Source organism: Nyctibius grandis, chromosome 3, assembly GCF_013368605.1.
Source record: "Nyctibius grandis isolate bNycGra1 chromosome 3, bNycGra1.pri, whole genome shotgun sequence".
NCBI classification, from domain to species: domain Eukaryota; kingdom Metazoa; phylum Chordata; class Aves; order Nyctibiiformes; family Nyctibiidae; genus Nyctibius; species Nyctibius grandis.
In genome coordinates, this window is record NC_090660.1 from 55,302,208 (window position 1) to 55,328,031 (window position 25,824).

The window sequence follows — 25,824 nt, forward strand, 5'->3', positions numbered from 1 at the left end:
AGCTCCAAGGAAATGAAAGCAGCCAGTCCAGACTGATCCTGCCCATACATAATGCATTTTCTAAGCAAGTCAGCACCATTTTCTAGCCGCTCCTATAGAAGTAGTGGGTAATTTATCATCACCCTTACCAAGGACATTTGAATTTCACCTGTTGCCAAAGGTGACCTCTGGTTGACTCTCATGCTTTCAACACCGATCTACTCCTGAAACAACTGAAAAGTGTCAAGAACTATCAGACATCCCTGAAAGTTTATTTCAACTATCTTCTACAAACAGGAAAGGTGTGCGTTTGAAGCCTGAAGAGGATTCTGCTCTCTTTAGAGGAGGTAAAATGTGGTTTTCCTAGTACTCAGTTGGTGTTCACCAGGCAGAGAAAATGAGAAGTCAGATCAGAGTAATGTTTCTGGAGCTGATCTACTAAGGGTGAAACTCAACTATAGAACTAGATGTTCTTGGCATGGATAAACACAACTATTTTATTTTCCATTGATAAATGCAAAGGATCACATCCAGCATGGGAACTGAATAACCTGAAGCTATGGGTAGGAAGTATTGGAGTGAGGTGCTGTCTTTTGATCTTGCTGCCACTGAAGACTTAACTACAGGAACACTAATGAACAGTTCCAATTGGAAAGTCAGTGGAGCCTTGTTACTTTGCCATTAGGAGGAACAGGGGTGGGGGAGTGGGCGGCAGAAGGACAACGTAGTACAGGAATCGCAGTGGTACGTCTGCACAACCATGCATTTTTGGCCTGTGCCACCACTGGCTCACAGATGAGGCTGACATTCCTGGTAATTTTCACTACTAGCCTCCCCAGCCTCCCTCCCCATTGTATCCCTTATGAAGGGTTCTTCAGAAATCCTTTAAAACTAGCCACACTCTCAGAATTTACTTACCAGTACTCACCATCTACCTATTTTCTTGGAGGAAAGCATAACATAGCTCATTCTACTCAAAGATAAATGGAATTATACATGCAATGATGCATGCAGAAAGGTAAAAATGTATTTGTGATACATTTATAAAAAGCAGGAAAAAAAGATATAAAAAATTTTTTTAAAGCATTCCCAGAGTGGACACTGTTTTGAGCAGGAAGGTTGGCTAGAGGAACTGGAGAGGAGAATCAGCACAAGAAAGGAAAAATAATTCCACAGAATTCTAAATCTGTCTTTGTGCCAAAACAGTGCAGCAATTCTTTTATTCACACATCAGAAGCGTTTACAGTACTGCCAATAAAAAACCTGTCCAAACTGAAGCAGTGTTAGAAGAACCAAGATTCTAGTACAGGGACAAGAATAGACTAGGCCTCCTCTGAATGGTTATCACAGATTTACTTTTCATTTTTCATGTATTTCCTGTAGCTTTTAGGGGTTACAGAAAAATCTCCATCTGTCCTATTTGATTAAGAATGCCTTAAACAGCCATTTTCCTCATCAGTTCTTTTCATATCACTTTTAATTATTGACACATTTACTCATAACCAGAAGCTGTCTAATCCAATGACAGCATACTGAAAAGTGCAAAATATAACCAAAATATAACCACTTTGCTTCAGAAAGGTTTCATTAATACTTTGTTTGCTTCTGACCAATGACAATTTACCATTTTTCCTGTTGCGCTTTCTGTTTCCGATGTGAACGCAAAAGATGGAACAGAACCTGAAACTACTGCACTTCCCCTCTCGTCAGCCTGAAATCGCGTGAGACAGCAGCTTCCACTCACTTCTACGCAAAACTATCACTCAACTTTCATTTGCATGGGAGTTTTCTATTTACACAAAAACTTCTTAGTGGGCAGCAATAACAGAAAATCAGATGAAGAAAAGGAAATGAAAGTTCAAAGTTTTGGAAAAACAAAGACTTGAAAATGCACACATATACTCAAATGCCTTTCCCAGAGCTCTAAAATCATTGGCTCTTGCAGTCAAACTCCCATTACTGCAGAAAAAGACATTTTCAATATAATGTCTGGAGAAGCAGAGGTTAAAATCCCATCAATAACTACAGTCATGGCTTGCATGCTGTTGAGTTATTACTCCAAGTAGACAAATGCAGCTTAGATATTTATTAAAATTTCAGTTATTTCAAGGAATCTAAAGTGAGTGAATTGATGAAACATTGTTTTGCCCAAGGTAGTATATTCTCTGTCTTTTCATTAAAATCGACAATATTACTTTTCTCTTTGTTGTACTACTCCATTTAACCATAACACATTTTAATATTCACCTATACATTAACACAGAAGTAATCCATGCAATATTGTATTACACATTTGTTAAACTCTCCAGTGATACAAACACCAGATTTGCAGTTCCTAAGAACTACAGGTTATTTTACCCACAACTGGTCCCAGATTTTCTTTCAAATTAAAATTCTAATTGCTTAGCATTCTATGAATACAGTCAATAACTACAGATGGGAAACATTGAAATTCACAAGGTTTTTTAGTTACTAATTATATCTCTGAGTTCCTCTCTCTTCCCTTGCCTCTCCTTAATTTTTCATTGTGGCACATGCAAAACATATTCTGCTTTGAATGTAAAAATCAGAGGCATATTTTTTTATACAGAAATGAAATAACACATTATATGACAGACAACGATGCTCTAAAAATTTTTGCTTTGTTTTATATTTTCTGCATCTCTCTAGATTGCTGATGTTGAAATATTCTGGAGTAGATGTGATACTGACTGGTACTACACAGATAGTAGAGATTCCTTAAGTTAAAACTTAAGATTCCTTAAGTTTAACCTTAAGGAATCTCTACCATCTGTGTAGTAACTGATCATTCATCTTGGTCAGTTAATTCATATTGTTATTTTCATGACTGGGTTTTATGTTTCCATTGTCTGTAATGAGACTAAGAAAAGTGCTCTCCCCCTCAATCCAACCTCAAACTGCCTCACCTCACAGATATCCTCATATTAAGTTTACACATTGCTGAGCAAATAGACTATTTTTCAACCCAGGATGAACCAGACAGACTCATCTTTAGTGGCTTAACTTAAATTTTGTTTCACTCTTCATGAAAGAGATATTTGACACTGACACGTGGAATCGTATTCTTCTCTCATCTATGGACAGGAACACTCAAATTTCCAAATCAGTTGTGAACTTGAGGGATGTAACACAGCTCCTGCAATGACTGACTGTTAATTCTGTGGCACCCAACTTTTAAACTCCTCTGAATAAAAGGCAAACAGTCTCTACAGTGCAAAATATACCTAATTAGGCTACTTGTCCTTCCTCAACAGTAGGGAATGATTGATACTTTCTTCTAGGTCATGAGATCATCTCCAGCTGCTCCTGTCCCAGGTCTGTAACACCACTGGCTCTGGCGATACAGTGTCAGGGTAGTGGATGAACCCATACCTCCTTGGCCATCCATAAGCATCAATGGCCAGACAGAACTGCTGGTGTGACCCTCTGCAGTTTATCCGCCTTACTCTCCTGTTTATGCAGGAGAGTTGCAAAGGTCCCACCAACCTCAGCCCGACCTGTTCAGAGTAAGAGGAGCTGAATGGGAGGAGGCCCTGAAACCCTGATCAGCGCCTCTGGCTTTTCTGTAATGACTTGAACACATTCAAAACTAAGGCTGCTAATTCACAGAATCACAGAATCAACTAGGTTGGAAGAGACCTCTGGGAACATCGAGTCCAACCGTTGACCTAACACCACTGTGTCAACTAGACCATGGCACTAAGTGCCATGTCCAGTCTTTTCTTAAACACATCCAGAGATGGTGATTCCATCACCTCCCTGTGTAGCCCATTCCAATGCCTAATAACCCTTTCTGTGAAGAAATTTTTCCTCATGTCTAAACTGAACCTCCCCTGCTGAAGCTTGAGGCTATGTCCTCTATTCCTGTCGCTAGTTGCCTGGGAGAAGAGGCCGACCCCCACCCCGCTATAACCTCCTTTCAGGTAGTTGTAGAGAGCAATAAGGTCTCCCCTCAGCCTCCTTTTCTCCAGGCTAAACAATCCCAGTTCCCCCAGCTGCTCCTCATAGGACATACCCTCTAGACCCTTCACTGGCTATGTTGCCCTCCTCTGGACTCGCTCCAGCACCTCAATGTCTTTCTTGAAGTGACGGGCCCAGAACTGGACACAGTACTCAAGGTGTGGCCTCACCAGTGCTGAGTACAGAGGGACAATTACTTCCCTAGTCCTGCTGGCCACACTATTCCTGATACAAGCCAGGATGCTGTTGACCTTCTTGGCCACCTGGGCATACTGCTGGCTCATGTTTAGCCGGCTGTCCACCAATATCCCCAGATCCTTTTCCACAGGGCCACTTTCCAACCACTCTTCCCCCAGCCTGTAGTGCTGTATGGGGTTGTTATGGCCAAAGTGTAAGACCCGGCACTTGGCCTTGTTGAACTTCATACCATTGGTCTTGGCCCATCTATCTAACCTGTCCAGATCCCTCTGCAGAGCCTTCCTACCCTCCAGCAGATCAACACTCCCACCCAACTTAGTGTCATCCATGAATTTACTGAGGGTGCACCCGATACCCTCATCCAGATCATCAATAAAGATATTAAACAGGACTGGGCCCAGTACTGAGCCCTGGGGGACACCACTAGTGACCGGACATCAACTGGATGTGGTACCATTCACCACCACTCTCTGGGCCCATTTCATTTTCACGGTTTCATTTTCAGGAAACCTTGTAAGAATTCTTATTATTGTAAAACATGAACTGGAGTACTTAATATCGCTAACAGAATCACATTGGTAAGTGACTTCTAATCAGCTCATGTTCTCTATTGTCTACAGCTGGAAAGGAAGCTTGTATTTATATTATGGGTTATTTCAGCATTTTTTTCAGCCCTGTCTAATTGTTTAATTTCAGCTCATCTTCAGGTGCTCTGTGGAAAATGTACTTATGTTTAAAATCCTAGGTGCTTTGGCTGCACTGTCTTAAAAACAGAAAACCTGACATTTGATTCTGTAATGTACGAGGAAAAAAAGAGGGGCAAAAGGAAACAGTAGCTCCCATGGCACTCCTGTATCCTCTTAACATTTTCTTGTAACTATACTGTTTTATAGATGAAACTGTCACTGCAAAAATGACAAATATAACACATAAAAGAACAAAAATGGGCAATAAATCATAAGTGACACTCCAGCCCATTGAAATGCATTCAGCCAGTGCTGCAGAACATAGGAAGATATCATCTTGCTTTGCATTCTGCCCAGTTAAGCAAGAGGACGAGAATCCTTCAACAACCAGTACAAGAAACGCTGGGGCCATCACATAAAGAACAGGCTTAGAATTTCACTTTGGAGAGACTGGTCCATTTGCACTCTGCATTCCTTGTCACTTGGCCCTGCAACAGCATCGTACTATGGCTTTGACATTACACCACATAGGTGCTTGCTCTCCCCTGGATAATTATACACAACTCCCACTGATGTAAATGCTGTTCAGAAGTATCAAGAGAAGAACAAACTCCTCAACCTGCAGACAGACATATCTGCACATAGCTTTGTTATTACAGACAGCACTGTAGTCTCAACTAGGAAATCATGGATTCTCCATCACCCCAAATAGCACTTCCAAGTTTCAACATGTCAGAATACATCCAAATCAATGCTACATGGTTCAAGAATGGAGAAAAATGAATGTGAATATCTGTCCAGCCCGTGTTGCTATACCTCCAATGCATTACACTGTAAAGGAGAAACTACAAACACTGATAAAGAAATTACCTCAGTTCTTTCCAACAAACTAGATTAATAGGAAAACAGTCCTTCTGAAATTCATGCTGTTGGTTTTTGTGTTGATAAACAAACTGTGTTTACTGTTTACTCCAGTATAAATCTGGAGTAAATCCCTTGACATAAAAAATACAATGAAGTTGCAATTTAATCAATGATTTCAGCTGATTTCTTTTTCACTTTTACAGTGGAATGGCTGAAAACAGAATCTGACCCAGACTACAGCAATAAATCTTACTATGTATTGAATACACATCTGAAGAAATCTGTGTATTTTATTATGCTGCTAACTTCATAAGGGAGGAGAAACGAATTAGGATTATTTTATGACCGCTTTTAACATGCTTATAAAATACCCTGCTCATCTAGACCTTAAGGTATGTGTAGAGGTTTGGTTGAGTGAGAAGGGGCACGATCCTGTGTCAGTCACTGAGCAGTCTGAGCAACCCAGGCTTTGAGCAAGGGTTAAGCCCAGAGCTAGCGACCTTGCACTCCCCTTGCACGGTGCAGAACAAAGAACCCCCGTGGTGCCTGCTTCGCGGGAAGCAAAACTACATCCGGGAGGGGAGGGGGCGGTCACGGCTCTGAATATGTAAACCTATGGACCAATCACAAGTGCGATCGGGGCGCGCGATTAACATATGCATAGTCTATATAACCACTGCTTTCTTTGTTAATAAACGAGAAGCTTCCATACTCACATTGAGATCGCGTAGCTTACTCCAGACCGTTACCCAGCACCTGCGAGCGCGCCTCCCCCGGTTTTCCCCTTACTACAGGTATGCAGGGTAAAAATCATTTAAGCTTTAAGATTGCCACTATCTTTTTAAAAATTTTCTTCCCAATTCGTAAGTATTGGTTATTCCACAAAACTTCTGACATATCTTGCTATATCTGATTTGTACCAAGAATTTCATCTATGGAGAGTGTACAATACAGAACTCTCCCTTCCAGCTGCATATGTAATTAAAAATGGGTAGTAAAAAGGGCATTCTATGGAAATCAGTCTTAATAATATCCAGTAAAGTAGTGGCTGCTTCACTAAATCACAAATGGAAATACTTTAATTTAAATATAAGTAGCTCAGACATATTTCAACAATTAAGAAAATGCCTGAAAGAATGAACATCCTAATCATAATTCCAAGCATGCTATTTTATCAGAATGCAGACAGAACAAAATAGATGAGGACCAAGTGAATACCAAATATGGCCAATTTAAACCTATTACATGAAGTATCTCTTACAAAATAGTGAAGCAAACTGCAAATGCTTTCAGGCTTTCTCAAAAACATGGATTTTTTATTCAACTTTAAAGTCAAGATCATACAGTCACTTATGTATGTGATAAGTTTTTTGTTAACCTTCTACACGATTTCAACCACCCTGTTAAACCATATTTGTTTATGAAAACAGGGAGACGCTATCATGAGGACTTCACTATGCTTCACACAGTCTTTTCTCCTGGCTGAGAGATGTTAGATAATTAGATATTCTCCCTATCTTTTCGAGGATAGGGTCAATTAAGTGGATTTCAAGTCAGCTACTTTTTGTAAGGTTAACACTGAAAGCTAAACACTATCCCCTAAATGTGAATTCCCTAGTTACTAAGCTATTGAATCAGTGATAATAATATATTCACTAACACTAACAATACTAATTTGCTTATTTTGGCTTGTAAGAATCAAAATCACACAGTTGCCTTTACAGCCTGTTGTATTTTACTATAACTTAAGGACAACTACATTGTAGGTATTTAAGTGCGACTGCAAGGAAAAGTTCCCTTTGCTACAGGCTGCAAAGGAGTATTGAAGCAAGGAGTGGCTGTCAACATATTAAGGGCAAATAGCAGGTAATCCTATAGATGGAAGTCATCTTATTTTTATATGAAAAGAAAGGAGAAAGGAAGAACAAAGAAGAACTAATAATGCACTGTTTATAAACTGCACCAGTAAGGGCCAGGATGAGTTGATCACGAGGGTGGAGGAAATGAGTGCAAGCAGAGTTGGCCTGAAAGCTGAGCTGTATTATCATGATATTTTTGAAGAGGAATACCTTTCAAAATTGCTAACAATATTCAGGAATGCAGCCAAGATTTTAAATTTTCATTATGCAAGAAGCATCAACTTCCCACATGAAAGAGAGAAAATCCCAATCCTTGACCTCCCTACTACCTGTTATATATCTCCTCAAATGCTAAAAGACAAAAGTAATTTCTTGATCTCAAATGTAATTACTTTAGTGCTGAGCAAAGAAGTGAGGAAAAGGCATTGAATAGAAAACGCTCTGTAACACTATTTAACAGTTACAGCTGTATAGTCCTATGACTTCCACATAAAGTAGTCCTTTTACATGTTGATCCTTTCCACAGTCTGGCAACCTGTAGGAGAAAAGTGTGGGGAGAATGTGCATCACTCCCTGCTTCCTCATGTCTAATCCAGCTCCTGTATATCTCCTTTAAGAAACTCTTTGGGTTCCTCATGGATACTGCAGATACCACTATTGCTGTGCTGCCTTGAAGTTGAAAAGTCTGCCTAAGGGACCTCTACACAGTATGTCTCTGTAGAAAAACATGAATTCCTGTTGCTGTCATGGGACCAGCCACGTGGGCTGTGTGAGGTTTTTTCACTCCTTATTGCAGTTGTGGCAACTGAGAAGGAGGAAGATGCTTCTTTCTTTTTGATCACAGTCTTTCAAGCATGAGAAAGGGTTTCAAAAATGATGAGGAGATTTCAGAGGCTTTTTACTACGTTTCACAGACAGCCATAAATGCTGTTTGCAGGTATTATTTGATACTTTCTCACTATAAAAATCGGTTTCTGGTAGAATAATTTTGTTTTGTTTTGTTTTTTTTTAAAAAAGGAAATAACAGTCTCAGATCTGACAGACAACCACAGAGTGCCAATGCTATGAGCCATCAGTGACAAAGCAACCAAATAAATACATTGCTGGATGTCCTATGCTAGCTATATCTCTGGTGTCTCATTGTTAACTACTATAGCCATCTCCCTCTTGTGGAACAGGCCTATCTCCAGTGTTTCCTGTAGCTACCCAGTTTTGCATTAAAACAAATCAAAAACAAAATAAGAGAAGAAAAACATTTAATTCTCCATATGGAAAAATATATAAGCGTATTTGAATCGTGTGATGAAGAAATCAAAACTTCGTTGAAGTTCAAGGATATGGAAGAGATCCCTTTGTCTCTTCAAAGCTTTATTTGTATTCTCAAGTAAAAAATAATTGAGCTATAAAAATGTATGTGGACAGAGCTTCTCACAAGCAGTACTAACAAGAACAAGCTCTTACTTCCTGGTATCATCTAAATACGTTATTCTGGTTAGTTCATACGTTATTACATAATACAAATATACATGCAACAATTTTGTCTTGATTGACAGGGCAACTTGCGCATTATGGATCACTCAGCTTTGTTATTATAACACATATCCCAGAATTAAAAGCTACAGCAGACATGTCACTAATCCTCTTATCTTAAGCTGAATCATTTAACTGTGTCTTATTGACTATACCAGTATTCAGATGGCAAGCATCTGAACTCCTCCTCTCCCTTAAACACCCCGGTAGCAACATTTACGTGCTTCCCAAGTAACTATGCCAATATTCTTGAAAAAGGCAATGATTTTATCATATGCTAAATGCTGATGGACTAGGTCTAACTTCCCTTGTTACATATTCCATCAAACTCACCTTAGATTCCAGAGTTTTTAATGCTCCTTGCTTCTGTTTGAAAATAAAAAGGTTGCCAAATCCCTCAAAAGCTTTATGCATGTGTTTATTTTCTCACAAAATGAACCATTTCCCAAGTTCATGAATATCTTCTGGTACATTCTGAATAAGCCTTCAAGCCACACACAGCCTAATAATTGTCTCACTTGGATACTGAGTTTACTTTGAGATTTAGATTTAAAAACCTTACAGTCTTGTTCATTCTCATGTCACATGCTAAGTTATTTTGTTTTAATCCTAGAACTCACGTATGACATAATTAAAAAGGAATCCATTTTATTTATTTTAATTTTTTGCATATTGAAATATTGCCAGAAAATATGATCTTTCCAACATTCTGCAGTAAAAAAAAAAATCCATTAATACAAGATCTTTGTCCTAACTTACACATGTAACTCTTGAGCCTAAATTATTTGGAAATTCTAGTGTCTTGGAACTAATAACACAGAAGAAAAACCAGGTACACAGATATACATCTATATTCAAACTGTCATTTAATTTGCGGATGGAGCAAGACTAAATCTCTTTACAACATCAGGCTTGAAGGAACACTCCACAGATCACACACACAATGGGCACATGCAGCGGAGTTGTACGTACAGGGATGCGTGTGTAAGTTTTGGTGCCAAGCACACAATTTAATTTAATGGAGCTGAAGAAGAATTTATAAACAAAAAGAAACTTTTAACATAGAAAACTATTTATGAGCAGAGAATGAAGAAACTGTCAGGGAAAAGGAGCCAAAGAAAATGAGACAAAATGGGCATGATGACTTGTCTATACTTGAACATCTGACCTGTTAGTTGGTCGTCGCCTGCAGCAGGGGCGATGCGAATGTATGGTGTTGTAAGCTGAGTCACGATTATCGCAGCTAAGGCAAAAGAAGATTTCCAGGACAGCATGCATGAGGGAAAAAAAAAGCCAGACTGAAGCTAGGCCAGCAAGAATAATTTTGGTCAATAGTTTATTGTCTGAACTTCTTACAAATAAAAACCAAAAAACTCCCACAAGTTCCTTTTCATCTTCAGTTGTTAGTTTGATTATTCTGCAAATTAATAAGCTTTTGTACGTGACTTTCATTCAGGAAGAGGACTCAAAGCACATTATTTACATATAATGCATTTGAGGAAACTGGAGACTCTTTGGCTCTGCTACTCAAAGCACTGGGCTTTCTAAGTGAAAGTTAACTGCTTATTCAGATTACTCTACTATGAACTTCTCCAGGCAATTTGAATTAGTTTCACTTTTTGTTTTCCTACTTCATAATAATACATTTTTCCTATAATTCTTTTTTAAGATAATTTTCACGTAAAATGCTTTTGAGGTAGCTAAGATTCATTTTTCTTGTACCCACTTGGGTCTTTGTTCTGAAAATGCACACACTACACATATACTTAACTTTCAGCATACAAAGAATGACCACTGAGAGTTCGCACTGAGCGTTAGGTATGTACATAACTGTTTGAGATCCGTGCTTCAAGTTCATGTTTTGCCACTAAGACAAGAAAAAGCCAAAAACCCTGAACTGTTTGTGTGCCTGAAGTATTCAGACTTTTCTGTTGGAGCTGTAACAATCACTGACTGGTATAGGTAACTGTTACTGTGGCTCACATTAATAAAATCTCATATTTCTTTGTTTGCCAGCAGTTCTATGATTGCCTCTAAATGGTTAAGCACACTATGATACATACATATTAAGGAATATAAAAAAAATTAAAAGGTCAGATCCAACATGATGCAGCTGGAGAATGATGCAAAGAAAAAATATTGGAAAATTAAGGACAAAATTATATGAAAGATCCCTCATTTACATAGAACAGCCTGGGTGCTATTAGAAATGTGGCAACGAGTAAGGAAAATAGATCATCTACCATCTGCAGACAATTAAACTCAAAACTGCTGCTGCATAATATTTTGAAATATCCCTCTGCAACACTGAAACACAGTGTTGATAGTAGCTGTTAGAGTAGTGTTGCCATTGGATTTAAAATATTATAATATCCTTTTCTCTCTCATAATTAATGAAAGCCTTCCAATATTGCAAAATTAGAACAATAATGTCTCCCTCTTGAGAACTGCAATCCTGGGAGATAACCAAAATGTTTCTACCCAGACAGCGTTGTAAGTCATATCAGGAAATATAGTCTTAATATAAATCACAAAACACCACAAAGTTGATAGCAATAAACTTGGAGGAGTTTTGGAATGTTTTCAACTTTGTCTGCTGAGATTTTACAGTCACTTAGCTTGAAGAAAAAGTAGGTATATGAAATCCATATTTCAAGCAAAATATGACAACCTTTATTACCACTGGTACAAAAATCTCTTCCTGATTTTTGTTTGTTTGTTTGTTTAATTATCTTGTCAAAAATAATGGGAGTGGAAACCCTGCAGTCCCCACATTTCTATATACACCAAATAGTCACAGAGGTCCTACAAGCCTTTCTCTACAGAAAACTAAGATCAGAAGACCCCGCATCACAAGAATATGCTGTCTGATCTTTCTCCTAGCAAAGTCAGTGGCAAAGGTTCCCTTTGACTTCAGCAGAAGCAGGAGGAGAACTTTCAGTTCTACAAAACCCAATGTTCTGATCCGAAATTACACTTATAGTCATTGCAATCAGGATTTTTATATGATCTCTAAAAGAACACATTTAACAGAGGTTTCATTTGTAAGAATATAATGGTCATAAAACAAGAGCATTTTTTTTGGTAAATGTTACAAACTGAGGTTGTTTAAGATATACTTTATGGAATGAGAAAGTATTATCCAGCTACAGACCCTACACATGCATTTGACCCGCTAGAGTTAGGCTGTACTTTTCTAGAGTTAGGCTGTATTTCTCTAACAAGAAGCCTGTTGATATGATAATAGGCTATCCAGTGCACTTTGGCTCTGATCCAGCAACAGAGTTTAGCATGTGCCAGTTGAGCACATGTTTGACAGTAAGCACATGCATTATTCCTGTTGCTATCAACTGGAGTGAAAAGTGAAGTACCTACTCAAGGGTTCTGCTGGATCTGGGGCAAGAAAGCTCTGTATCTTCATATTACACTAATTCATTTTAACAAAAAATACAAAAGCATACAGTGGGCCATGGTATGAATGCTGCAAAATTCAGTGATAAAATAGAATCTCAATGATCTTAAAGTCTCAAGGGCACAAAAAACTTTTAGATTATCTGGAGTTGGGATAATTCAAGGAAACACAGCTAGCAAACGATATACCAATGCTCACGTCAGGTTCTGAACTCCCATGTTGGTCCTGAGGGTAGACTTCAAACAGGCTAACCATATGCCCTTAATACAGACAACAAGGTGGCTTGGCCAAGCTCAGCTGGCTCAGTGAAGCAGCTTGGAGGTTGCCTTGGGTGACCTGGATCCCAGAAGGGGCTGCCAATGCACTTGGTGCAATCCTGAAATTCCACAGGAATGGAATTGCAGAAGCTTTCTGCAGTCAGGGAATCAAGAAACAAGCAGACAGTCGGTTTCACTGTCATGTTTGTTTTACAGGGTATACTTTATGGCACAGGTCTTTACCCAGTAAAATACTTACATGTCTACTTTAAGACAGAATAGTTGCAATCTAGTCCGTGAGATTATTTTTTGTGCTCACAATCAGGTACATAACTGACTTGATTAGGGCCTAAAAGCATATGTTTTCCCACATACATAATCAATTCTAGAGTATATCTACTAACTCCAATGGCCTACAAAAGGCTGTATGTATTTTCAGGATCAGACCTTAATTTAAAAGATTGTACCAGGTTTATACGTGAATGGTCTAAAGCACTTCCTTTTAGCTTTAAAATCCACCAAACTTGTACTTTTAAAGATAACAGAAGCCCAGAACACAAACATTTCAGAAATTATATTACTGTACGAAAACTAGATGTTGTAGTGGAGAGCATGCACAACCTTAGTTGTAAGAAGCACTGTAGTAAATAGATGGACACAACGAGCGCATGATAGAGCTTATGTAGCTTACTGTCTAGTAGCTATACCGTAGTCACAAAATTCAGTGGAAATGGTGCGTGTCTGTAAGAGATAAGGCACAGTGGTCAGAGTAGCCTTTGTTTCCTGGGGTACAGGCAATGTGAATGTTGCACTAAGCTGTTTGGGAGAGGTGTGGACAGAAGGGGTGGTGAACAAGAGAGGACAATTCTCTGTCTTGCCCCACTGCAGGTGTGGTGACTTCTGACCTACAGACATTAAGCATTTTTGCTATTTTTTCTAGTCCATGTGTGGGAAGCCTAAAGAGGGCACAAAAGTCTGCTTTTCTCTCAAGTATCTCTGTTAGATCTAAAGGGAAAAAATCTGTATAGACAGGTACGATTAATATAATATTAAAATACATCATGGTCTCCATTTTATTTTTAAAAATTAATATAGTTTAAAAACATAATAGAGACATTCAGTTTATAAGCATGGAAATCAGTGCTTTACAGAAGCCCTTCAAAAAAGTTTTGCATCAGGGACTATAAACGCCATTGAGGACATCTCTGGTTTCAAAGTCCTCACAACAACCCCTCACATTATTTTACAGGTTTCACAAAGGTATTATGAAGAATTTTGAAACATGCTTTTAAAACAGAAATGTATGGAAATTTGTTTAAGATAAAAGCTGCATTTCTCACATCTCCATTGCCAAATGGGTTAGCTCAAAGTAGCTTGTTGCTATGGGAGCTATTCCAATCCATAAATTTACCCTCACATCTCAAACGAGAGAGTAAGATTTTTCAGTCAGTCCAGTAATTGAAATAGTTGAACATCCATTAGTGATTAGGAATACAAATCTTCAAATAATTTAAAAACATTCCTCTAATCACCTATTATGATTTCTGAGGTAATGTAGTCCACTCCTGGTATCACTGAAGCTACTGGAAAAGAACACCACAGGATTTCACTTGAATCTGGAATTACTCTCTCATCTATATTTTATTGGCTTTTAGTTCAGATATTTGAAAGTTTTCTATGGTTTAGTAAGCAGTCAGTAAATTAGAATTAAAATCACTTCCTTTGGTTTGGAAAAAAACAACAACCCAGGAACCAGTTCAAGGAGCCTTAAAAACTGTATTTGACACATTAGGGAGGATCCAGCCTTTCAACAGAGGCAACGTATGCTAACATTTCTGTTACTTTTAAGTAATGAGATTGTCATCCATCCTATTTAGATTTAGTGGTGGAATTGTGGAGTCTACATGTAAAGGAAATCATAGTGGAATCAGTTACATTAAGCATAGTCACTATGAGATATGCATGATCTCCTGCAAGGAACAGTGGTACAGGGATGAAGTAGTTTTTGTTTCATACTCTTACCAGGTGCCCAAACTGCAAGGTGGTATTACCTGTTCCTACTCACAGCAGTGCTTACTTTTTTTTTTCCTCTATTACAGTCTCCAAATAATAATACTATCCCATCACTTCTTTTTGAGGCCTTGAAGTTGTCACCAGCTAGAGGTACTTAAAAAGTGAGACTAGAAAGATAATCACAGACAGATCCTAGCCTCCAAGGTTAAATACATCAGCAGCATGTTTATCTTTTCCTGTTTGGGGATCAAACCTATAACTAGCACTGTTTCAATTATACAAACTTGTCTCACGAATGGTAATATCATGAGCTGACAGTTCAATAAATATAGCTGATCTGTACCATGAAAATGAAGAACATGATTTCTCCACTTTTCTTTTATAAAGCAATTAAGATAAGATAATTGCTTAAGGGGAAGGGGTAATTTTTCACTACGGATGTATAAGCAGCTAGTATGCAATCCGCAACTGGCAATTTTACAATTCCGCTATATATAGAAAGTAAAAAATATTTATTGTGAGATCATATAAAAACCCACAGAATAAATTTTAAAAGCCCCGTGCTCAAGTAGACAACTAAAAATGAGTAATACGTTTATTTTTAAAAACAAACAAACAAACAAACTTCCTAAATCTCAGCTAGAGACGCAAATGAATAATTTAAAATTCTGTAATAGGATTAGCCTTTAGCAACGTAGACACTTCTGGAAGTTTGCAAAGACCATGTGAGGGAAAGGTCAGCAGGCTCAAATACAGAATATATGACATAATATGAACATACCTTTTGTGGCTACCCTGACGCAGTCGATTTTGGTTTCCTGTGTCAAATAAAGAGGAAAAAGGTCACATCTTGTGTTTCTAAGCAAAGAAAGTCATCCATGATTCTATTCTTAAAAGTACTGATAAAATGTCAGAGAAGTGTTCACTTAAGGTGCCTCATTACGTATTTAACTGCTTATTAAGCAACTCCAATGTGTTTTCATAACATGGACAATAACTGCTTGGGTATGGTACATAAACATTTCACTTAAGAGTCCTCTAAAAGGAGAAAATATGTGAAAGATATTCACAAGAGCACAGGCAAGTGTTCAGCTTTTTTACTTTGGCAACATAATGACCTTGGGAGATTTTTCTTTTTCTTATAGATAGTATAGTTCGAGGCATCATGCTAGACAATTTTAGAAAGAAAAAATAATCAGTTGTGTTTCACATTTCTGCACTGTCAGAGCACTGTGAAAGAGGGGTATCATGGTTTCTGGCAGAAAACATTTCCAGGCTGTCAGCATAGACAGCCGAAGCTTATCAAGAATTGAAGGGTTCTGGGTAGGTCTGTCCAGGAAATGAAAAACAATTCCAGGAAGAATTAGCCCGATAAAACATGATCTGTGAAGACCTTTTTACACACGTTTCATTTCAGTTCCATCTACTTATTTTTCTTTTACTGTTTGCAGAAAGGGGGGAGAAAAGTGGTTTCTAATTCAGTCAGGGCAACCAAATGAGAAAATGGGAGTTCAAGACATTACAAACTAAGGTAATGGGACTGGACAGGCCAAGACAGATGTGCTAAAATTCACAATCAAGTTTGGCTTAAACTTAATGAAAGAAATCACAACGCTCTCCTCTTCAAAGCAAGAAAGCAAAAACAAAAAAAAAGAAAAGAAAGACAAAAAGCCAGTCAAACACACTCATTGGACAGCTTTTAGATAATAAGACAGAATGGTAACACACTACTTTGCCTACTCACTATTGACAAAATGTGCTGTTTTCCCCTCCTCTTTCCCATAACCTTTAACCATTAAGCAATATTGTGTTAGGAAAACTGTTATTTTTTAAACTCAGTGTGTTAAATTTCACGGTTACTTCATTTTCTCATTAGCAACTAAATTGGGCATCTTGCTAGTTGGTGCCAATCATCTATTTACACACAAATACTGTATGAAACCACACCTGTCATAAGACTTACCCCATTGGCTCTGCTAGCAGCTTGAAAATAGATGCTGTAGCTCTTATGAGGAAGAAGAGGAGTGTTCCAGAAACCACTGTAGGTTTTGTTATCACCAATAGTAAAAGGCTGAGCAGCTTGTAAACCATTGGCTGGAAACTCTGCAGCAAAGTAGTACCGGGAATTCAAAAGCGAGGCATTCTGGAAATGAATGGGCACTGGGTAGCACTTCAGGATTTCAGTTGTCTTTTTGGTTCTCCGTGGGCGTTCTTCTTCAACAACTATTTGATAGACACTAAGAGTGTAGAAAGGAAAAAAAAAAAAGAAATGTATGAGTTATTTTAAGACTCGGGCAGTCAACTCATCCTGAAATCATAAGAGCACACCAGTACTTACAGAAAAAAGAACTCTTAAAAGCAAAGGACACAGGAAGAAAATGTCATTTTGATATTCAGGTGTAAGAATGTGTGCAAGAGATTCATGCTTTCAAATAAATTAATTTTGTTTTGGAAAAACAAAACTAGCCATACACACCACAGCTTTTTATATAGCAAATGCACAGAACACTTTCTTGTTTGAACTCTCGTACAGAAAAAGCTTGCTCGATTAGTGACAGAATGTAGAATTATTATTTTGTTCACAGAAGTAAGTATAAAGCTATAGGTTCCATCCTCTAACCTGTCTAAATGAAATGAAATGAGTAGTAAGATAAAAATGAAGAAATAAATTACAAAGAGACAGGGAATAGTATTTGCTTAACTGTTGACATTATAACTATTTATAAAAGCACACATAGAGTACATTACAGTCTCTTCAGATTTCGGTGGGATATTGACTTTTACTGAGCAAGAATAAAACACTTTTTGATGGAATTTTTTCTCACTCGACAAAGCACTTTTACACATCTAAGAGATAACCATGTTTTTAAGTGTTTCTGCATTCTGCAAAGCAATTCGGTTTGTACTTGCATTCTGGGACCTACAGGGAAAAGTCCATCCCTCTCCACGGTAAAGGTGCTATGGACATTGAAGCAGGAGCAAAGAAATTGTGATTTCTGCTGTATATGCAAACAGTGTAATCATTATACCCTTGCAGTTGCTGTAAAAGCCTGAGTCAGTGCTTTCAAATTTGTGAAGTGGGAAGTCCATGTCTCTAAAGAGGACTGGCTTGCAAGTTTATTGCTTCATTAGGGGCCAGTGATTCTTAATCATTATTTGTCTCCTGGAATCTTGAATCCTGGTAAGCAAGTCAGTATAGGTAACTGATGTTAAAGTGGCAATGTGTCACATTTTTTGCACATCATCTACATCTAATAACAATTTATGGTCTTTCAAGTTGATAATCCATAAAAAGCAGCAATCTCTGGGTAGGGTATGTTCCTTAAAGATGAAATATCCATACAGTCTTCTGACATGTTGTTCCCACTCTGTCATCTGCAGGTAGATGATTATGTTTACAGAAGACTCTGCCAAAAGTACAAGTACACTTGGGCTGGGCTTCCACAGGTCTCAGTCTGGACCCAGCAGGGCTTATTGGCTTAGACATATTACTGCACAGCTATGGCTACTCTCCTTCCGAAGGCAAATCTGGTTTAGAAATAAAAGAGATGACTTTTTGCAGTCACCAAGCCAGCTCATAGCCAGTGAGCTCCTGCACCTGCTGGGGCTCTGCTAGACTCAAGCGGCTTTGAGCACTGGCATAGAGCTCTCCAACTCTTGCACTCTCTGGAGCTACTCATTACAGGCAACAGATTCTTAAAGACCTGATCAGCGAGGAGGTGTCTACTTTTGGGTCAACTTAATTGCTTTCTAGGCTCCACTGACTATAATAACTAAATACTCAGCTCACACATAGACATCTACAAGTGGACACCTAAATTTACATGTTTTAATCCAATGCTGAACCCCACGCAGAAATCTAACGATGTATAAGTAAAATTTGGTACAGCCAGGGAGACAAACAAATGTCTTGAGTGTCCACTTGAAGGCCACTGTCTGTATATTTTGCAGCTCTGTACAACAAAGTCTACACAACTAGCAGAAAGATTTTCATTAGCTGATTAATTCCATGCTAAGTAATAAATGAAGGTCAATACATGGCAACCTTTCTTTGATCCTATGAGAACTGATCTGTAAAAACTAGCCATGAAATATCTAAGCTTAAAAATTAATCACTGTCATTACAATCTTGTTTTTTCTCTTCCAAAGCAATGTTTGACATGATTTTAGCCATTAATTTTCTAGAACAAAACACAGTTGCTTGGAACTGGGGTTCCAAGCTACTTTGAAGAGAGTGTGTTGCCTCCTCTAACTACTAATTTACAGTGAATCTACAATAAATACCGTTTGCAAATTTAAATGGAGCATTGGAATAAAAGCAGGTGGTGATGTAAACATCTATTCTTGCAAGGTAGTGAAGCTGGATACACTTGCCTAATACTGGAGCAAAGATAAGAATCCCTCAGTTTCACTAAAGCATGATGGATAGTAAACGAAGTTATTTGGCTGTTGCCTTCAGGAGAGTACTGTTATCTTTTTTATTGTAGCAGGACTGAATACAAGAGGGACCTCAGAGCAGACAAGGTAAGATGACCTGCTTCAGCACTGGTTGAAATGAGGATTCTTTTCATTTTTCACTCGGTGATTAAAGCTACAGATTGTAGATATTTTAGAAACAAAGCTGTAATTAAAATTCTTCTTTTCCTCCGGCAAATTCATGTTAGTTACAGTACATGCACTACTCCTTGTACATTACATTTTAAATGCCTGCCATCTATTCATCTTCAGATATATTCAAGAAAGAGCTAAGTTGACTGGCGCAATTTCAAACTCAAAATGTCTTTTCATCCTTACTCCACAAGACAAATTAGATTTGCAAGCACCTAGACCTCAAATCTATTTGCTCTTTAATAATTTCAGCACTGAAAGGTCAAGCAGCTCTTTTCTGTTCCCCTTTATCAAAGTCCAAGTGCTAATGACAAATAACTAAATCCTATCTGCTGCCCAGTTTCCACACACTGCTGTTTCTCTGATGTAAATTAACACATTATAAGCACCTGGGTCAACAGAAACCTGACAGAATTTTATGAGTGATACGTTTTACATTTGTACAAATGAGATCATCTTGCTAATGAATTTTACAGAATTACCCCAATTACAACTATAATCCAAAAGCTTCCTCTAGTTCTTACTGTTAAAAATGCTTTCTTTAATACATAACAGCTGAATTGCCTATGCTGAGAAGGGTTCAAGATCAGTGAATTGAGCTAGCACTGCACCAGGATTCTATTATTCCTCTTAGGTATTAGTCAGATTTCCTGCTTGTTTGAAGTTGCATTATTCCTTTTCCACACCTCTACATTTCAGAGAATAAACTCTTCCTATCTGTAATCCAATGAATAAAATCTACACCACAGTGAAAGGTGCCAAAAGCATATTGGCTATTGGTAGAACTTAAACTGATCTTTCTGAAGGAAAGAAATGTAATTTAAGTTTAATTCATGTTGTGCAGTTCTGCTATAGAGTTTCAATACCTTGGAAATTGAACAAAAAATCTACTATTATAGAGACTGAAACTTACTGTTGCATCAAGAAAGGAATACATGGGCATTATTTTTAATTTAGGATTCCAATTATTTCAAATTTGGGGATTAAAAAAGTGTCTGGAAAAAGAAAAATTTGATGTAATTTTAAAGCTTTTTATTTTAACAATTCCAAAACAGTTCCAAATTTAAACGATTATGCAGAGATACTGATCTGAACATAATGAATGTAATTTTGGTTAGAAATTAGACATACCAAGCTTCTCAGATATTTACTGAAATTGGGTTGCTTAAATTAAAATGGTCTGTCAATGTCTGCTAAATATACCGATTTTTTTCAATGCTGAAAAAGAGACATGAAAGATGAAAGAAAACATGTTAACACTGTAATTAAAGATGCTAAGAATATATAGACAAATGAACCAAACATTTCAAACAATTCAAAAGGAGACTTAAGTCTATATCCATTCTTAAGCATATGAAATGATGGGTTTTAGTAACTTGCAGGACATTATTCCACGTTACTGGAATGTAGTAAATAAAATTTTCATTAATCAAAGTCTCATTCAAAGAGACAACATAATTTTCCAATACAAGTATGGACTTCAGGATTCTTAATACAGAAGTCCTTAACACGTACAATCTAGGTATTTATCAATTGAAACTTATGAATTTATAATTACATTTCCACCAAAAGTAATTCCAAATTGAAAACAAAGGGAAAACAAGCTTCATTATTGAAATGTCAGCTCTGTTTTTTCTCTCTTAAACAGTCTTGACGTTTCACCTAACTGCAAGCAATTCATTGAAGCCATAAAGAATTTTTAAAAATTTATTTTACAGAAGAAAGATGGCTTAAGGACCTGAATCTAGACTAAGACTATCTGAATTTATTTACTAGTCTTAATACAACTATTGTGTGTGATCCTAGGCAAGTCAATTAAATATTTTGTGCCTCAGTTCTCCAGCTGTAAAGTGAGAACGGGAAAGTTTGTTATTCCTTCTGGCTTGCTTCAACTGTTCAAAACTAAAACCTCTCGAAGACCTTCTTTTCTATGATCCTTGAAAAAACAGGGCTTTTTTCCTAGGAAATGTACAAAGCCTTCAAAGCTGTTAAGCTCCACTAACAGTGCCCTCATCAGCTGTGTAAACTGTTGGGCTATTTTTGCAGACTGTTAATGGTGACGCTGTAGAGCCTAATTTGAAGTTTTCTGCTCATTGTAGTAAGTCTCTTCGTAGTCTCATGTTTTCTTATAAACATATATAGCTGGTACTTTTTATAGATCTATTTCTGTATCTCGACTTGCATGCTTGCTTTGTTTTAATGCTAACAGATTCAAACAATGGAATAACCTTTAATCTACATATTGATCATTATTTCATTACTTATTCCCATAGCCCTACTCCATCTATATACTAGAATCATTTCACTGCATTCTTCTACTAAAATACCAAAGTTCCAATAGATGGCAAAATCAAGAAACCTAAAAACCACCTTGTTATCTTGGTTTTATGTCCATGAAGAACTCGATTGCTCAAACCATAAGAGTCTATAGGGTCCCCACAATTTCACCAATACTTGTGTAGACATTGAAAGTTCTATTGTACTGACATTTAAGTCATAAGCAGTTTTTAAAAGTATCAGGTGTTTCATCCATGTTTTGCATCCAAAGCTTCATATATCTTTGCTCACCATATGTTAAGTAACAAGTTTATTATTTAGCACTGCTTCTTTAAAAAAAGACAATCTTCGGACAATTTTTTTGATACAATCTGCAACATAGCTTCCTCTTCACCTCTGTAACCATTTCTGACACATTCATAACCTATCTATATGGATTCACATTGGGGATTTTGATCTATTTCTTCCTGCCCTTATATTGCACTAGATTCTTGTAATCCATCCTATAACTTAAAATTTTACAGTACGAGAAATTATACGTAAACCATAGCTTGAAATGGAAGAGCGAAATTACACTTTAAAGGACAGGAATTAATAATTTACAGTTAGCAGGCAAATAGAAGAAGGCTACAATAAATTGCCTCCTACTGATTGAGAGTGGATATTTATTATAGGTGGCATTAAACAAAGGTGATAAAGACAATACCTGATTTATCACGTGTCTCACCATCATAGCTATTTAGGCTTTGCCAGTGGGTCAGGAGTTCTAGCAACACATAATATATACTGAATAAAATATACTCCAACTGCTGCCATTTTCAGTACAGATGTGAAGCCAGAGAATCAGCTGAACAGTAGTCCTGTCACAGAATCCCTCTGGCCACTGTAGAATTTTGCACATTTTTTCAAAGAGGGAAGCAGACACTGTTCAACTGTGTTTTGTCTGCATATCAGACAGAGACCATTGCTATATTCAAGATCAGCATTTATAGGCTGAAAGAACTGGGTGCAATAACAATTGTTTCTAGGGAGGGTATGGTTTCAGGACAAGGGCAGGCAGCCTGAAAGAAAATAAAATGGGTAGTTTATTTGGGAGGGGTGACTTTTCTTGTCCAAGCATTAGAAATGAAGCAATATGTATGAGTTTGGATTTTTTTTCTTTTTTTTTTTTTATTGAGAGTGAATTGTCATTGTTACAAGTGGGATAGGGATTAGGTCAATGACTCCATAAAACTTAGAGTTTATGGAGTAGAAGTAAGACCAGGGAGTTTTTGATTAGCAAAAGGACAAATCAGTATGCCTACTAATGATGGAGAAGCCTGTTCAAGGTAGCCCCCTCTATTTCAGGAACGTTTTATTTGGGAGATCAGAGATTTTGTGGGCTTTAAGCAAAATACAGCCTTGCCTGCTATAGCTTCTGAGAAATAAATGAAGCCGCTGTAAAAAAAAAAAAAGACAACTTGCATGAACATAAGGTTCAGATATGAAAATAGAGAACTTACAGTAAAGAAAAACAAACAGACCAAACAAAACAAAGCATCACAGAACGTTAGGAATTGGAAGGGACCTCGAAAGATCATCTAGTCCAATCCCCCTGCCAGAGCAGGATTACCTACATCATATCACACAGGAACGCGTCCAGGCGGGTTTTGAATGCCTCCAAAGAAGGAGACTCCACCACCTCTCTGGGCAGCCTGTTCCAGTGTTCAGTTACCCTCACTGTAAAGAAGTTTTTCCTCATATTTATGTGGAACCTCCTGTGTTCCAGCTTGCACCCATTGCCCCTTGTCCTGTCAAGGGATGTCACTGAGAAGAGCCTGGCTCCAGCCTCATGACACTTGCCCTTGACATATTTATAAACATTAATGAGGTCACCCCTCAGTCTCCTCTTCTCTAAGCTAAAGAGACCCAGCTCCCTCAGCCTCTCCTCATAAGGGAGATGTTCCACTCCCTTAATCATCTTCGTGGCTCTGCGCTGGACTCTCTCTAGCAGTTCCCTGTCCTTCTTGAACTGAGGGGCCCGGAACTGGACACAATATTCCAGATGCGGCCTCACAAGGGCAGAGTAGAGGGGGAGGAGAACCTCTCTCGACCTGCTAACCACACCCCTTCTTATACACCCCAGGATGCCATTGGCCTTCTTGGCCACAAGGGCACACTGCTGGCTCATGGTCATCCTGCTGTCCACTAGGACCCCCAGGTCCCTTTCCCCTACGCTGCTCTCCAGCAGGTCTGTCCCCAACTTGTACTGGTACATGGGGTTGTTCTTGCCCAGATGCAGGACTCTACACTTGCCCTTGTTATATTTCATTAAATTTCTCCCCGCCCAACTCTCCAGCCTGTCTAGGTCTCTCTGAATGGCTGTGCAGCCTTCCGTTGTGTCAGCCACTCCTCTCAGTTTTGTGTCATCAGCGAACTTGCTGACAGTGCACTCTATTCCCTCATCCAAGTCATTAATGAATATATTGAATAGTACTGGTCCCAGTACCGACCCTTGAGGGACTCCACTAGATACAGGCCTCCAACTGGACTCTGCCCCACTGACCACCACTCTCTGGCTTCTTTCCTTCAGCCAGTTCACAATCCACCTCACTACCTGATCATCCAGACCACACTTCCTCAGTTTAGCTGCGAGGATGCTGTGGGAGATTGTGTCAAACGCTTTACTGAAATCAAGACAGACTACATCCACTGTTTTACCATCACCTATCCACCATCATCTATCTATAAACCTCCAAATCAAGGCTGCTGTACCAATGCCAACAATAATGCAAGTAACGTTACAGTAATATACTAAGATCTAATCTATAAAGTGGAAAAAAGGTGAACTAGGCAATGTTGCAAATCGTATTGGCAACATAAAAGCAATCAAAATTCTTGCAAACTGTTCACATTTAAGTGCTTGACATACCAGCGTTAAAGGTGTATTGCCTTTTCTTTTTGTGAGTTAAGGGAGTCTTAAATCCCTATAACTTTCTGTTTGCATCTTTACTTGAAGTCAGGAGGTTTTATGCAAACAACAGTTCCACAATCTTTGGCAGGTTTCTAAGTCTGTGGGACAGTTGGTGCTTCCAAAGTGTAGGAAAGGGATTAAGAAAAGAAAATACTTTGTGTTAGCAGCTTGTTGAAACTTGAATGGAATGATTCTACTTCCACACCTGGCTTTATTTACTGGCTTTGCAAGTCAAGAGATAAGTCTGGGTAGATTCTCCAAGGCAGGGTCTGTCTTCGTTCTCAGGAAACACTATTACTGGCACCTGAAATTTCCAGCCCATGGGAAAAGTCAAACTGGAGAAAGCCACAGATCTTTCAGAATCAGACCTAGAGTGAACAGAAGAGGGACTAATATTACACAGCACCTCCACTGTTATGCAAAGAGCCCTATTTCTCAGATCACTCAAAGCAGAAATACCTAAACAGCTGTAAAGGAGGAGATAACACAGCTTAGGTTAAGCCCCTAGAGATACTGCCAAATGTAAACTCTCAGGTGTCATAATAAGCTTTGTCTTCACAGGCCCAAGTTCATTGAGGAACAGTACCTGGTTTTTAATGAAAAATTCCTAAGCTGCTTTGTGACCACCCAACTCTTTCGTATGGTCAGTCTAAAAGACTTAAAAGTCAGTATTTACAAAGGGAATTTTCTGGGAAAAATACATCCAAGCAAACCTCTCCTTAGCATTCCTATGGATCTATACAGGAAATCCCAACGGTTCTCATATGGGGAGCATTATGTCACTGGACGTTAAAGATATTTTGCTTGTTCTTTCCTCCATGGACAGTCACCAGGGAGGATATGACAATGCATTCAAATCCCTCTAGAAGGAAAACAGTTGCTCCATAATATCTTAATTGTGGAAGAGTTCAGATGGGCTCTGAAAGTGGTAAAGCAATGGCCACCACAAGTTCATCAGGGATTTAAATGTTTTTTCCAAACATAGAAGAACTGATAAATTTCTCTTCTGTGAGTTTGGACTCTCTAGTATTTAAGGGAAACATCAGAGCCTGCAGGAAATCTGCAAGACAGGAAAAGAAGACAATGATGCATTCTCCTTCCACCTTCCAGTGGCCAGATGGATGTCACCTAGTCCTGAGTACACAGCGTATTTATTTTTTTGCCTTATTTCCTAGTATACGGATTCACTGTTTTAGAGAATCTAAGC

The 25,824-nt window shown here is 38.2% G+C and overlaps 1 protein-coding gene across 9 annotated transcripts in view; it reads right to left on the reverse strand.

Moving 5' to 3' along the window:
* Window positions 1–25,824, reverse strand: part of PTPRM (protein tyrosine phosphatase receptor type M) — a 522,696-nt gene that overhangs the window by 177,405 nt on the left and 319,467 nt on the right. For 5 of the 9 annotated variants that reach the window (XM_068397300.1, XM_068397299.1, XM_068397298.1 and 2 more), the window contains exons 12-14: window positions 16,743–17,016; window positions 15,561–15,597; window positions 10,266–10,340 (exon numbers count right to left, since the gene is read on the reverse strand). In XM_068397300.1, the coding sequence (XP_068253401.1) occupies window positions 10,266–10,340; window positions 15,561–15,597; window positions 16,743–17,016 (386 nt within the window). The remainder of the gene's footprint in view (window positions 1–10,265; window positions 10,341–15,560; window positions 15,598–16,742; window positions 17,017–25,824) is intronic. The other 4 variants (XM_068397302.1, XM_068397306.1, XM_068397305.1 and 1 more) reach the window with 1 other exon arrangement.